Source organism: Mirounga angustirostris, unplaced genomic scaffold (genome assembly GCF_029215605.1).
Source record: "Mirounga angustirostris isolate CCGP_5_RB_7025 unplaced genomic scaffold, mMirAng1.0.hap1 SCAF_11, whole genome shotgun sequence".
Taxonomy (NCBI): Eukaryota; Metazoa; Chordata; class Mammalia; order Carnivora; family Phocidae; genus Mirounga; species Mirounga angustirostris.
The window spans coordinates 87,797,008-87,811,916 of NW_026991719.1; the positions used below are offsets into that span (position 1 = coordinate 87,797,008).

The 14,909-nt window shown below is 48.4% G+C and overlaps 1 protein-coding gene across 3 annotated transcripts in view; it reads left to right on the forward strand.

Annotated features, from left to right (window-relative positions):
• ATG4A (autophagy related 4A cysteine peptidase) overlaps window positions 1–14,909 on the forward strand; it is a 54,011-nt gene that overhangs the window by 37,356 nt on the left and 1,746 nt on the right. The window contains exons 3-12 of one of the 3 annotated variants that reach the window (XM_045881323.3): window positions 240–332; window positions 1,127–1,272; window positions 1,526–1,624; window positions 4,090–4,191; window positions 4,367–4,439; window positions 7,477–7,556; window positions 8,208–8,395; window positions 8,517–8,595; window positions 12,437–12,582; window positions 13,810–13,866. In XM_045881323.3, the coding sequence (XP_045737279.1) occupies window positions 319–332; window positions 1,127–1,272; window positions 1,526–1,624; window positions 4,090–4,191; window positions 4,367–4,439; window positions 7,477–7,556; window positions 8,208–8,395; window positions 8,517–8,595; window positions 12,437–12,582; window positions 13,810–13,866 (984 nt within the window). In that variant the 5' untranslated portion in view covers window positions 240–318. The remainder of the gene's footprint in view (window positions 1–239; window positions 333–1,126; window positions 1,273–1,525; window positions 1,625–4,089; window positions 4,192–4,366; window positions 4,440–7,476; window positions 7,557–8,207; window positions 8,396–8,516; window positions 8,596–12,436; window positions 12,583–13,809; window positions 13,867–14,909) is intronic. The other 2 variants (XM_045881314.3, XM_064574462.1) reach the window with 2 other exon arrangements.

A 14,909-nucleotide genomic window follows, 5' to 3' on the forward strand; every position in this document is an offset into this window, starting at 1 on the left:
GTAGGAAAAGAGTATCAAATCCAAATGATAGAAGCTGTTCTCCTAAGAGAACATCCGTCTGACTGGTTTTGATGCAGGCCTGAACCTAGTAACTGGAGTGATATCCTCTTTTCTGATAAGTGCCCCAAACCCAAGTCTACATGGACAGTGTTTGCTCTCCACAGGGAGTACCCAAGCAGGAAAACAATCCAAGAACAATCTTTAGTACCCAGTGGTTTTGAACTGTTAACTTTCTCTAGGTAAAGAGATCTTCACAAGGCTTGAGAACATTTGCAGTTCAACTCTGACAACGTTTTGGCAATAGACGATCTCTTCTTTATGTGGACTTCACTGCATCCTTCCTGTACTAATGTGGCCTATAATCCGCCATTAGCAAGAGCCAAAGGGCTCCCCCTTCCAGTTGGCGAGTTGGCTCAATCCTCCCCGTCTTACTGTAGCAACTCTCCTTCAGTCCCCATGACCAAAGGAAAAGGGTGGTCCCCCATGGCCGTCTTATGAGGCTGATGACCCTCTTTAAAGTCAGTCTGGTGAGATGGTGCTCCTAGCATCGTTTTTCACTTCCATGTTGGGGGGATGGAAAATAATGAAAGCAGAATGTCTCCTCTGCCATCCAAGTTACCTGATTTCACTGGTACCTCGAAAAAGGATATTGAGCTCAGGCTGGCCACATACGTGGGGTTTTCGTTACATCAGGTATTCTTAAAGTGGAAGCCATTGTCTTACTTCATTTATTAACTGATTTTAGGCCTTTTAGAGATGTGGCCCATTTCTCATGTATTAGTAGCGTTTTTAATGACGGCCATGTGCTTAACACCAGATATTTACACCATCCTGAGTGGGTTGTATAACCTTTCACAGATATTTTCTCCTTCAGTGTTTATGATATCCCCCGACGGTAGGCAGGGTATATGTGCTGTTGTTCCCAATCCACAGTTGAGACTTGGATCAGGCACCTAGAGACAGTCCTTCTGATGCCTAATCTAGGACTCTTTCCTCTATTTTATATTGTCCTTCTTGCTGTTCAGATCTTCCTAATGTATATTTAGCACAGTCAAGAGCCTTCCAGATCTCTTTGACCATGCCGATAATTCCCCTTGGTAGCACTGATTCCTTAACTAAGGTTAAGACTGGCCTCCCTGAGAAGTGAGCCAAGCAAAGCCAGGTTTGGTCAGGCAGATAATGATACGGCGTGGGTTAGTATTGGTAGTCATACCTGGCGGTCATCGACCACAACTGCGTGCACACCGAGCAAGAAGTCTCCAAGCAGAAAGCGTAAGGGGCAGGGTTTGTTCATTTGTTGGTTTTGTCTTTGGCCATAGAAACTGTTTCCGTTAACCCTGCGTCACCTTTGCAAGTCCCACCCTCTAACAAACCCTGTTGGCTGTCTGGCTGTCTCTCTCGCCTCTCTTTTCAGAGTCCATGTGTCTGTCTGTCTGTCTGTCTTAGATGATTCCCACGTATGCTGATGTTTTGGGAGAGGGCAATTTAGGGAACTCACAGTCATTCCCGTCCATTTTGCCAACAGGAGGAACGGGCCCTTCATCAGATGCTGGCTGGGGATGTATGCTACGCTGCGGCCAAATGATGCTGGCTCAGGCGCTGATCTGCAGACACTTGGGAAGGGGTGAGTTAAATGGGTCCTCCCTCAGAGGCCTCTGCATTAGCACTGCCTGCTGGTGGCTTAGCATTGGGGCCGAGTGTCAGGAACACTCGGTAACAGAGCTGAAGGCCCTACAGTGCTCTCTGCAGGCCCCAGTGGTGGGGGGGGGGGGCGGGGGGTCCGACGAGTCACCAAAGCCTCCCACGAGAAGGAAACAGCTGGCATTTCCTTGTGACTCACCCGGCCCCAGAGTTATTTTCCTGGGACAGAATTGAACAGGGAGGGAGGTGTGTCATTTAGAGTTTCCATCTTCACTATTGTTTGAGTGAGTCCTTAAACAGGTCAGATAACAAAGAGAGCAGGAAGAAGGGTGTGGCGGGTGGTCTGTTTCTTGACCTCATTTAAAATGTCTGCCTGGTGAAGGATGGAAGTGACCTAAAGGAAGTGCTTGATGAGGGAGTGGGTGCTATTTTGGTTTGGGTTCGCTGAGAATGTCCATTGGGCACCGAAGGAATCCTTAAATTAGATTTCTCAGGAGGCCACTTCATTAAGAACCTTCCGGTCATCTTTGTTGAAGCCCTTGAGTCTTGCTTTCTTGAGCCATGTGCGTGCTTCTCTGTGGGCATCTGGAGGATGACCTTGGCTGGGTGCCCGTGCAGGCACTTGGGTGAAAGGCGGGTTTCACCTGGGGATGAGGGAGGAAAAGGACCCCTTGGATGAGAAGGTACCTGCTGAGCTCATTGGCTGTTGCTCCCTGAGATTCCTTCAACCCCCCTGCCCCCGCCGCCCCTGGCTGCCCCCACCCCGCTCGTGCAGTCTCACGCATCCCGCTGCAGTTGCCAGAGCAGATGGGAAAGATCCTGGGAGATTTTAGGGCTTTGAGGCCTTCTCTTCAGGGTTTAGAATAACCTGAACCTGCTTCTCCTGGGGAGTATCATAATTCCAGTTTTACAGATGAAGAAATTGAGGCTCAAGAAGTAAGGTGACTTGCCCAGGGTCAAACAGCCAAGAGAAGGCATGGATTGGAGAAGAGGAGAAGGCAGGTCTCCCGACTCCTTGTGCAGTGATGTCTCCACTGTGAGCATCTGGCTCAGAGCAGATCCGTTCTCTTTAACTTCCCGTGTATAAAACACAGCAAGATGATTCTCCTGGAAGTGACTTTTGTGGGAAGCAAGTGAGGAAGACATAAAACCCCACAGTCAGCCGTAGGAGTTGTTTTAGCAGAAAAGCAAACAGCAGGGAGAATTTGGAAATCAATCTTGCAGCTGAGATAAATTCCAAGATGGAATTTTGTAAAAGACGTGTTTTGGAGCATTTCCTATTCACTTACTTCATAGTTAAGGTGGAGTGCTCACTTATCACTGTCATCAGTCAATATTTAATGGTACTTAGCAGCCAGCTAATCAGGATTTCCCCAGACTTGGACAATTTGGTGACAAATGATGAAAAAAAAAGTTGGATGCACTTCACCTTCTGAAGACTGTGCTGGCTACAAAGTTTAAAACTTTGGTTTCAGAACTATTGGAAGCAAAGAGATCAGAAGACTCTGGAGATGATGGCCTTTGACTTCAAGAATACTTCAGTCGTGAAGTCAAACTCTGTCTAAAATCTCAGGAAAGAAATTTGTGTCTCGGAAACCAACTAAGCCCCAGAGAGCTGTCCCGTGAGACAGAGTTCCTAAAGCTGAGGGAATGGGAGAAGCACATCATCTACAGCGGAGATTATGGAGAATTTTTACAGTTGTCCCGAGTCCTGGGATAAATAGGCTCTGTGGCATTTGCCGGGGGGGTGGGGGTGGGGTGGGGGGCATGCCTAAGGCACAGAAGGGATTCCTCTAGATGTAATTATTTGGGTTTTGGTCACACAGAAACCTTGAATACTTGATAGCAAAGGCATTTGTTTTTCCAAAGGTCAGTGTGGACTTTTTCAAAGTTGTGTAAAAATGGCAGCTTGCCAATTTTTTTGAGCTTCCTTAGTTGTGAATTGTGTCTATCCCCTGCACACTGTTGAGTGTCCAAATAGCACTTCCCCATGAGACTCTTTTGGCAATGCTGCCAAAATATACAGACCAAAGCCGTTGCCGTCTGTGTGGAGATGAGACAGTATGGCGTCGGGGTGTTATAAGGATATACTTCCGGGTTTTGTGGCGACCTCCTGCTCACAGAGTAGCTGACCAGAAAAGCCTTTTCTGACGGCGTTTTCATGTAATATTTATCTAGCTTCAGCCCTTGGGCTAAGTCAACTCCTTGGTCAACTTGTTGTTTTGCTTTTACTTTACACCCACTGAGACTTTGAAAGTAATGTCTCCAGATGTCTTTGTCATCAAAATTGAAGTTTACTTAGGAATGTGCTAACCCAACGGCCCCTGCCTTCTAGCTGCAACTCCTTTGTTTTCCTTCTAACCTCGTAGTTACGGTAAGAGAGGTAATAAGCAGAGAGGGAATAAGCGGTTATAAAAATGACTTTAACTCATTTCTTTTCCTAAAAAGACTGGAACTGGGAGAAACAAAAAGAACAACCCAAAGAATACCAACGGATCCTCCAGTGCTTCTTAGATAGAAAGGACTGTTGCTACTCTATCCATCAAATGGGTAAGGTCACATCGGTGGTTTTAAGGCAATGTCTGCACCCGGGGCTCTCATCCCCTGCCTTATATGTGGCTCTGTGACTTGTCCGTCTGCTCAATTATTTATGCAAAAAACTAGGAGCTTGTGGCGTGCTGGAAGAACTTTTGCTAACGTCTTTTTTTTCCCCACATAAAAACAGCACAAATGGGTGTAGGAGAAGGGAAATCAATTGGCGAATGGTTTGGACCAAATACAGTTGCACAGGTGTTAAAGTAAGTAAAAGAGTCTGGCGTCCACCTTACTGTTCTGTCTCCTATGCCCCCTCTTCTGCTAACCCTGTGTCCCATCAGTCTAGCTCTTCTTGCCATCCCACTGAGCCATTTTGCTCTGACAGTTCTTTGAGATGGGTGCATGCGGACATCTGTTCTGGTAGATCAGAGTTGTATCCATTGGTACCGGTAGATGGGGAGGCACCTCAGGACTCCTTCAGTGTCTCTTCCCTCTCTGGGTTGGTGCTCACCTTCCAGAGAACCATCAGCCTGACAGTCACTTTGAAGCCAAAGGGCTAATGCTAAGTGGCGGCGGAGGCTGAGGCAGCCTACGCAGGACCCAGACTCCCACCTTGTAGAGTATAAAAGGCCTCATTCATTCATTCCTTCAATATTTACTGAGTGGCTCTACCATGCTAAGTGCTGGGTATATGGAAATAAACTCAACACAGTCCTTGCCTCGGGGAGCTCGCCACCTGTGGGAGGAGACCAACCCCTAGGGAGTCTTGGGATCAGTTTGCCATCTCTTAGCAGACTCCGGGTACCCCAGCGTGCTACTTTTGCCGTTGTTCTGTTAAATCACAGAACTCACCTCCCACAGCAAGGGGCAAGGTGGAGAATCTAAGACCAACATTTTAGAAGTGAACGGGGTGAGTGGCATCAGCACCTACACCTGCCTGTTGTCCCTCTCCTTCCTGACGCCTGCCACTGAGGGCAAACTCCGGGAGGGCAGAGATTGTATTTGTTTCATTCACTGCCATAACGCTAGCACATAAAACTGCCTGGCACCCACAGGTGCTCAACGAATACTTGAAGGATGAATGGAGATGGCATCCAGAATCTGGGGCCGGATTTAGGCCATCAGAAGGTTGGAATCATCTGGACTCCTTGGGGTGTAGCTTGCTTCTTCAATTCCTGGGCTCTCCGGAGGATGATGGTGGGACCTGCTCCATGACAAGTACCGAGGGGGTGCTGTTTCAGTTATTAGCCAGTCTTCGCTGAACCAGAATGCTCTGGAAATGTGCTCATGAGGGGAGTAGGCTGGGTTTCCTGGGGGCCCAAGGGAAATCGATATCTTGGCCTTACTCCTAGCTAATGGTTCCACCCCTCCGAGAGCACTTTCTTGCCTTAGTCCATAGTTCCTTTGGAGGGCACAGTTGACTCTGCTGAGTGAAGATCTGGCAGTATTTCGGGAACTGGTATAGGAAGCCAGGGTAGAACGCATAGAAGATGAATCAGAAGGGCCATGCCGGGCACCAGACCCAGCCTGAAATGGTTGGTTTTTTACGTGACATCCCTCAGAGTTTGCTTCTGTCTTCTAAAATTTGAAGTTCTTAACAACAGACAAATGGAAACATACATTTTTTTAAAGATTTTTTTATTTACTCATTTGAGACAGAGAGATATATATAGAGAGAGAGCATGAGCAGGGGAGAGGCAGAGGGAGAGGGAGAAGCAGGCTCCCAGCCGAGCCATGAGCCAGACATAGGGCTCCATCCCAGGACCCTGGGATCACGACCTGAGCCGAAGGCAGATGCTTAACCATCTGAGCCACCCAGGTGCCCCGGAAACATACATTTTTAAAAGAATTTAAGCGGGTCGGGCACCTGGGTGGCTCAACTGGTTAAGCAACTGCCTTCGGCTCAGGTCATGAGCCTGGAGTCCCGGAATCGAGTCCTGCATCCGGCTCCCTGCTCAGCAGGGAGTCCGCTTCTCCCTCTGACCCTTCCCTATCTCATGCTCTCTTTCTCTTTTTCTCTCTCTTTCTCTCTCAAATAAATAAATAAATAAATCTTTAAAAAAAAAGAATTTAAGCGGGTCTTGATTCATTATTATTGTTACCATTAACAACAGAGTATTAGTATAGCAAGGAAAGGTAATATAGCAAAAGGAATGAAATTAAAGTTTAATGGTAATTAACCTCTTCCTGGGAGTTACTTTGGTTAGGAAAAGAATGAGTTTCTTTCTTTCTTTCTTTGTGAGAGTGTGCACAAGCAGAGGGAGCTGCAGGCGGAGGGAGAAGCAGCCCCCCCCACCCCCCCAGCAAGGAGCTGGACATGGGACTCAGTCCCAGGACCCTGGGAGCATGACCTGAGCCAAAGGCAGACACTTAACCAACTGAGCCACCCAGGCGCCCCTGTTTTTTTTTTTTTTTTTTTTCTCTTTTGTCCAGTGAGACTGGGCTTTACCCAAGAATCCTAGAAGTACTCAGGTTAAACATGCCCTCTTTCAGAGGGGCGACAGGGAAACATAAGGGAGATATGGTCATGCTGCTTTCCTCAGACCCCAGATGATCCCTCTGTGAAAGGGGTTTTCTTTCTAACCCCTTCCGAAGTCACACAATTCAGCATGCTCTCTGTCTTCAGCTGTTGACCAGCGAGGCCCCACACCAAGGCCATCTTTAGCCCAAGTTTCTTGAACAGTGTTTGCACTGCACATGGAGAAGGGTGTAAGAGATCTCTCTCTCTCTCTCTCTCTGCATTTTCCTGGGCCTTATTCTCCGTATTATCTATGCTCCCAAACGTGTGTGTGTGTATATACATTGTGTATATACATATAAATATAAATGTTTATTTATATTTATTTTATATATATATGTATATATATATACATATATATATATATATATATATATTTATATTTATGACAGTTTCCTTTTTAGGGAAAAAAAAAACCCAGTAAGTCAGAATGTCTTTTATTTGAGAAGAAAAAACAAAATCTCTTGGGAGCAGAAACGTTGGTACCTTTTCTCTTTCACCCAGCAGGGGTGACTTCATCTTGTGAGGTAGATTTTTCCATTTTGTAAAGCAGGGCTTTTTTTTTTTCAGGGTTTGAAAACAGTGACTCTGTGGCATTCTCAAGGGTCCTGGACATGGAATGTTCCAGAGCTCTCGGTCAAGGGGGCCAGAGCTTGACCCGAACCCTAACTTCTCTGTGGCTCAGTGTTCGGTGACTTTAGGGACAGGGGCATAGATTGTACTGCTCCCCACTGATGTTACCTTCTTCCCCAATTTTGACCTCATTGTGCATTGCTTTGCAGAAAACTTGCTTTATTTGACGAATGGAATTCCTTGGCTGTTTATGTTTCAATGGATAACACAGTGGTCATTGAAGATATCAGTGAGTCCCTCGCCTGTTTACCTTCCTGGTTGGTGGGTGGTTGAGGTCCTTCCTCAACATTCAGAAGGTGTGTGTGTATGTGTGTGTGAGAGAGAACGACAGACAGACAGACACTGACCCTGGCCTGCTGCACCAAAGTAGGCAAACTTCGGGGAGCACAGGGCTCCCTGTGCCTCTTCTTCTCTTCCCTTTCAGCTTTCTGAAAGGAAGAAAACAATGAGAGGGTCCTCTCTCTCTGGAAGGGCCCAGACCCTTTCCCTGCAGGATACTCAGAGTGAGGATAATCAGTTAAATCACCTACAGGTCTTCTGCCGAGGCCCCCATTGGCCCAACCATGTGCTCTCCCTGATGGGGTTAGAGAGACCAAAAGATACAGCCCCTGTCTCAGAGGCCCTTGCAGACTAGTTGAGAAATAAGATTTTCTCAATGGGCCCCTAAGATCTGGCAGGAGGTGAGTTCTCAGGTGCCAGAAGGAAGAGAAGTAAGGGCTGGAGGAGTGGCCTGGGCTTCCTGTGGGAGGCGGGGCAAGCTGGCCCCTGGTGGTGGTGGGGGTTGCTTCTAGGCAGGAGATGAGGTGGCCCTCAGTTTTGCCCTGGGCATATCTCGGATGACGATACCCCTTGACCCAACTCTCTTGATTTCCCTTTCCAGAAAAAATGTGCTGTGTCCTTCCTTTGAGGGCGGACACAGTGGGTGAGAGCCCCGCCGACACTCTGAATGCTTCGAACCAGAGTAAGGGCACCCCTGCGGGCCGCCCAACCTGGAAACCCCTGCTGCTCATTGTGCCCCTTCGCCTGGGCATAAACCAAATCAACCCTGTCTATGTTGATGCGTTCAAAGTAAGTCACTCCTTTACCCGGGCCCATTGCCGCCTGCCCATCACACCGCCATGTGAGCACGGAGATCCGTGAGCAGCAGTCCAGAAGTGAGTTGAGAATCTTGCATTCTCTTTCCCTCTAGGAGTGTTTTAAGATGCCACAGTCTTTAGGGGCATTAGGAGGAAAACCAAATAACGCCTATTATTTCATAGGATTCTTAGGTAAGAAAAGAGGACTCGCAAGTAAGTCGTCATGGGCTAGGGGAGGGTGGGCAGAAGGTTTGCACGGGAGCCCAGACAGTTCCGGTCAGGGGGCCCTCATCTCGCCCAGAGGTGCCGTGGCCTCTGGTCAGCTCATCCTGTCTCTGGCCTGATTTGTGGAGAGTAACACTTCTTGGTGCCCGATGGAGAGCACATCCCCCTTCAGTGCCTCCACCGCCTTGCCTCTTGAAAAGATGGTTCCACAGCTGCTTGCCCACTGGACCACCCCAAGGGCATGGCATCTTTTTAGCATCTCTCTCTCCTTTCTGTGGGGGCCCAGGGTGGCAGGGTTTCACTCCCCTGGCATTGTGGATCCCCCTCTCCTTGGGGCTTGGGCATTCGGGCTAGGACCCATCCTCTGGCTTCCCAGGCCCACGCAGCTGGGCCTGCTGCCTCATCGTTCAGAGCCGTGACCAGGTAGAATTGAGAGGAGGCAAAGACAGAGCTGTCCTTTTTCTGGTAACGGGGGCTAAGCCTGAAAACCACTAACGTTCCTAATGCGGACCCTTGCCTCGGTTGATGCCTCTGGAACCCTAGCCACCGTATAGGCTAGCTGTGATCTGAGTCATTTAAGGCCCTTGGCACACCAGGTGAGCTCGCCCAGTGCTTCTCAAACTCTAATGTGCACACAGATCAGCCTGAGAGCCGATTAAAATGCAGGTTCAGTAGGTCCGGGGTGAGATTCTGCACTTCTAACTAGGCGGGCCTGATACTGCTCGTGTAAACACCACACATTGCGTACCAAAGGCCCAGACACCTGGTTGGTGCTGAAGAGCACAGGAAAGGGAGTAGTGTGGCCTGAAACTTGGCCTTGAGGAATATGAGCTTGGATTACAAGGGAGAGCCTTGGATGGGCAAGGGGAGCCAGACCGGCCATGGAGAGTGGCATGAGGGATGTGCAGAGGAGAGTGTGAAGTGAGCTCGCACCCCCCGCCGTCCCACTCCGTGGAGATTCAGAGAGCTGAGGTGGCTTGGGAAACAGACATTCCTGGCCCTGTCCTTGGTCTCCCACATGCCAGCTAGCTGTGTGATAACAGGAAAAGAATATCCACTCTTTTTGTCTCAGTTTCTTCTTGTGGAAAATAGGGCCAGGGCCCCTGGCCGGCTCAGTCAGGGGTAGAGCACGCGACTCTTGCTCTTGGGGTCATGAGTTCAAGCTCCACGTTGGGCGTAGAGTTTACTTCAAAAAACAAAAAAGAAAACAGGGCTCACCCCTGCCTCGCCGTGTTGTCACCTCACAGTAGAGCACTCAGCCAAGAGCTGGGCACATAGTGCGCACCCAGTGAAAGGTGGCCCCACCCTTCCGGACCCCCAGCACCTGTCTTTGCTTTGCTCCTCACTCTTCTCTTTGAGGTGGGGTTTCTACAGGGTGGCCTGAGCTCTCGCTATTGCTGCCATCTATTGGTCAAGCCTGAGAACCACAGCTTGATGGAACATTTGCAAACCAAGGAGGCATTTATTTTTCTCAGTACAAAATCCAGTCTTTGGAGTCCTATAAATGTAGATGCCTTCCGCTTCTAAGCTTTTGGGTTCCTGTCAAAGAAAAGGTCGCAAAAATCAGTTTTCTCTTTTTCTGTGCTCGAGGCCAAGGCCGAAACAGATTGGAAAATAATTTTGGAGGGACCGCAAGGAACAATGTATGGGATTCCCCGGGGGGTCCTGGCCTCTCTTACCCCAAATTACCCAGAAAGAGTTTGCCAAGCCAGCATAGCCCCTCTGTTCCGTGAAGCCAGTGGGTCAGGGTGACTTTTGTGGAGGTTGGCTACTCATTAAAGGGGTGTGGGCAATCCTCAGCTCCCCAGAAAGAGGTTTGCACAGTTCCCGTTTGCCATTGCCTTTTATAAATCCTTTGCTTCACCTTTATTTGCGGCCCCAAAGTCCTCCCGAATCCCCTTTTCTGACTTAACCCCTTACTGCATTATGTTGGGGGTTCCAGACTGGTCGAATGTCTGAAGGGAGGGAACAGATGAGAACTGCCATTTGCTGAACAGCTGTCTTGGGTCAGGGACCCTGCAAAGTCCCAACCCCAGATAGATAGATAGAGAACATATATACACATACAGGTATAGATAGGTAGTCCTATACAGAGATATAGATACAGACAGCACGATACCCCTGTGAGTTAAAGCTTACCATAGTGAAACTAAGAGTTAGAGGGTTGTTGCCTCAAGGTCACCCAGCTAGAAAGTAGCCAAGCCAGCATTCAATTCCAATTTGGCCAGCTCTGCCTACCATGCCACATTGCTTCCCAAGGGCCCTCTTTCCCGGTGGGAAGCTGGGAAAAGCTCTCGATGTGTGACACTATGTCTAAGATGAGAGTCTGGCTGTCTGGTTTTGCCTGCTTAGACAGGAGATGCTTGTCCCCTGCCCTTGGGTGAAGGTTGCCATTGGAGAGCCATTGCGTGAGCCCTGTGTCTGCAGGTGGTTGACCAGACAGCCTCTTGTGCTCAGGCCTAATTAGAGACCTTGGTTTGGTCCCCACATCCCTTCTAGGACCTTTTAGGGATTCTACTGTATCTCTCAGAAACAGCTCCACTACACACACACACACACACACACACACGGAAAGGGCCAGAATCACAGAGATGCTCTTATTATCCAATTATTCTCAGCACCTTAACTTGAAACACTCTGGCAGAATGCTCTATCCTAACCCCGCTCTGGATTTCTATTTTCTTGTGCACAACTTCCTTTTCTTCTTACTTTTCTATGGTCATAAGTAGGCTTCCTTCTGAACATCCTGGTTGTTGCTTTTCTTTATGACTTGAAGCTTCTGGGGTATAACTGATCTCACCCAGCTGTGGTCTAGGGGGAATATATATGTCTGTGATAGAGACAAGTTAAGCTATTCATCAGGCATCAGAAACGTTCTCTGCTGACAGAAGCACTTAGATGTGGCCCAGCACAATCCTGGATACCATTCCAGGGAGAGTCTTGGGGGGCATCTCTCCCTACCCCATCCTCCTGCCTTGGGTAGATCTCTCTTTGGTTGCCCAACCCAGTCTACAACACAGAGGCCCAGCTGGTCCTGAGGCCCAGATGGTGAGGTTGGGGTGCTACTTTCGCTAACTCAGCATGCCACTGATGAGCATTGGAGGGCCTCTCAGCCCTTTGAATATCAAAGTACAAGTTTTATTATCTCAGACTCCTCCCAGGTCATTATTGGGCTGTGCTGGTTCACCTTAATGAAGCATGGCTTTTCTCTCCTTTGTGCAGGCCCATCATCTCAAAGTGACTGGGGCAACGCTTTCCACTGGGAATTGCTAACTTGCCAGCTAATCGAGACCAGAAGTCAGAGTCCATCCATAGCAGAGTCAGCATTCCCATTTCTTTGGGAAGGCCAAGGCCTCTTTTTTCTTACCAGATGTGCTCTCTGACCACAGGTCTGAGAACCAATGGCTTGAAGCGAGATGCTTCCCAATGTGGAAAGAGGAAGAAAGCTCCCTAATGGCACCCGGGCTCATGCCCTGGTGATTGTACCTACCACCTCTTTGCTAACTGCTGCTCACAGAGCCTGCCATGTCATCTGTGGTCTCTCATTCGCACATTTTCTCAAACCCTTCCCTCTCCATTTTTGGTCTTGGGCTTTGAGGAGATGTAAATGCTAGGGCGAGACTTCTCGTTGAATGATTGGATTTGGCTTCCTTCAAGCATGATCACCCAAGTTTAGGCTTTCTGTCATCTCATTCCCATTGTCACCAAAGGGAGGGGTTAAGAAAACCAGAGCGCCTCCTCCCGAGGGACAGCTGTGGGGCCAGGGCCAGTGGTTCTTTCTAGATTAAGCATGTCTCATCCCAAACAGGCAATGAGCTCATTTTCTTGGACCCTCACACAACCCAGACTTTTGTTGACACCGAAGAGAATGGAACAGTTGACGACCAGACTTTCCACTGCCTGCAGTCCCCGCAGCGAATGAACATCTTGAACTTGGATCCTTCCGTAGCGCTGGTGGGTACCTGAAGGTTGGGTGGGCCAAGAGATACGACGCCACGCTGTTACAGATTGGTTCCCTGGGAGTTCTCCAGGTTGCTAGGTAGGACAGCGAGAGTATGTTCGCTCACTAGGCCCCATCCCCCGAGAGGTACCATAGTATAGTGGGGAAGGGATGGACCCTGAAGGCAAACTACTAGAGTTGGAATCCAGGCCCTGTCACTTACTAGCTATGGACTTATGGGGAGTCCTTGAACTTTTCTGAGCCTCAGCCTACTCCTCCCTAAAATGAGCAAAACAATACTTCCTTCGGGGTTGTGGGAGGCATACCGTGCATAAGGCACACTGCAAGCATTCTGTAGATGTCGGTTATTATTAGTGTTACAGTCTTTCCCCTTTTGCTTCTTGCCCCCTAATTATTGCCACCCAGGCACAGGGAATAAGGCAGGACATAGTTAGGGAAGGATCAGGGGGCAAGATCTGGGTGGATAGCACTCATTTCCCTGGGCCCGCAATCCAGGAAGATGCAGGGTTTTCCCCCTGGAGATATGACGACTACTGTCTATACACGCTGAAGGGACAGCTGCCCGTGAAGTTACCGGTGGTTCTGAGGCCTGTCTGCATCTTCTCTTCCAGTTTAACCCAATTGTCAGAGCACCAGAGACTGAGAGCGGACAAGAGTCCTCCTCTCGTTTTGGACCATTCTTTCACTACTGTAGGATGGCTCTGAGGATGGGGAAGGAGGTGGATGGTTCTCTTTATTCTGAGAGATCATTTCCTTCAGGTCAAAGCCATCTTATTATGCACTGCCTCTAGCTAAAAGTACTATTTGGCTTTTGTTGGTTGGTTTATCGACTGTTCTTTATGGATGTGTCTATTTGCACACTGAGTGTAATGGAATTAACCCCATGCTTTGGAGATTGGTCTTCAAGTTACTATATCTCACAGTATGAGAGGAGGGTGACAGGGAGGGTCAGGGAGGGAAAGGAAGGGAGGGAGCGAGAATGAGAGAAAGAGGGAGAGGGAGAGATGGAATGAGTGAGTAAATGTGTGTGTCCAGGTAAGGCAATGACCTGGGAGAGGGAGCAATGCAGCCAATGCGTTTCGCTATTGTCAGAAGACGCATCTAAAGAGAGCGACCCCCATCCCAGCTCTGGGCAGGCAGCGCCATCTTGTAGTATGAAGGGCCTGATTTGGTTTCCCTAACCAGTTCTAAGTTATGTTCTCTTGCTTTTCCCCCGCAAGGGATTTTTCTGCAAAGAAGAAAAGGACTTTGATAGCTGGTGTAGCCTCGTGCAGAAGGTAAAGATGTGTGTTTTTCTTAGTCTTAAAAGCAGAAGTTATTCAATAGGATCCCTTTTCAAGACTGCTTCACATAGTGACATGAGTCTAGCCTGATAGGATTGTATTGCAAGGGAAAAACTAAGATGTGGGGAATTATGCATAACTCTGGGGGGAACCAGAGCAAAACCTTTGCTTGAAACATGCTTAGTATATCAAGTGGGTGATATTTTTAGCTATGTAATGTCTCATCTGATTATGCCTACAAGTCACATGAAATATTCAATGAATATGCCACCATTTTCACTTAAAAATGCTAATTTCACGTAGTTCGGCCTAAAGTCTTCCTCATTCTGTTCCTAGCGCTGAGATGGTTGAAGGAACCAAACTGCTTTTCTATTTGTTTTGTGGTCCGTTTACAGTTTCATATAGTCCATGATGTAGTTTAGGGGGCTGTCTTTCTCTTAGCTGTCTCATTTCTTTTTCTTTTTTTTTTTTAAGATTTTATTTATTTGACAGAGAGAAACACAGTGAGAGAGGGAACACAGGGGGGAGTGGGAGAGGGAGAAGCAGGCTTCCTGCTGAGCAGGGAGCCCGATGCAGGACTCGATCCCAGGACCCTGGGATCATGACCTGAGCCGAAGGCAGACGCTTAATGACTGAGCCACCCAGGCGCCCCTTAGCTGTCTCATTTCTATAAAATGTAGGCACGCTGCCATTAAAGGAAACACAATTTGCAGGAATGTGTGTAAACACCCAAGCCAGATATTCTCTCTTCTCGGTATTTTGTGTAAAAGGATATTTACTGTTTTGCTGGCTCACCAGTCTTGGCATCTGCCCCCCTCGTCCTAGCTTCTAACACATGCCAAGCATGTGGGAGACATTGATAAATGCTTATGAAAGAAGGGCGATCACAGGGAGTAGCTGAAAAGCGCCCTGGATGGGGTGGCAGGAGACTTGCTGTTCTCCTATCTGCAACAAAAGGGAAAAAAAAGAAAAAGAGGTTGGGGAGATGGGAGCCCAGAGCCTCTTGCAAGTGTAAGGAGGGCAGATTTTGTCTTCAC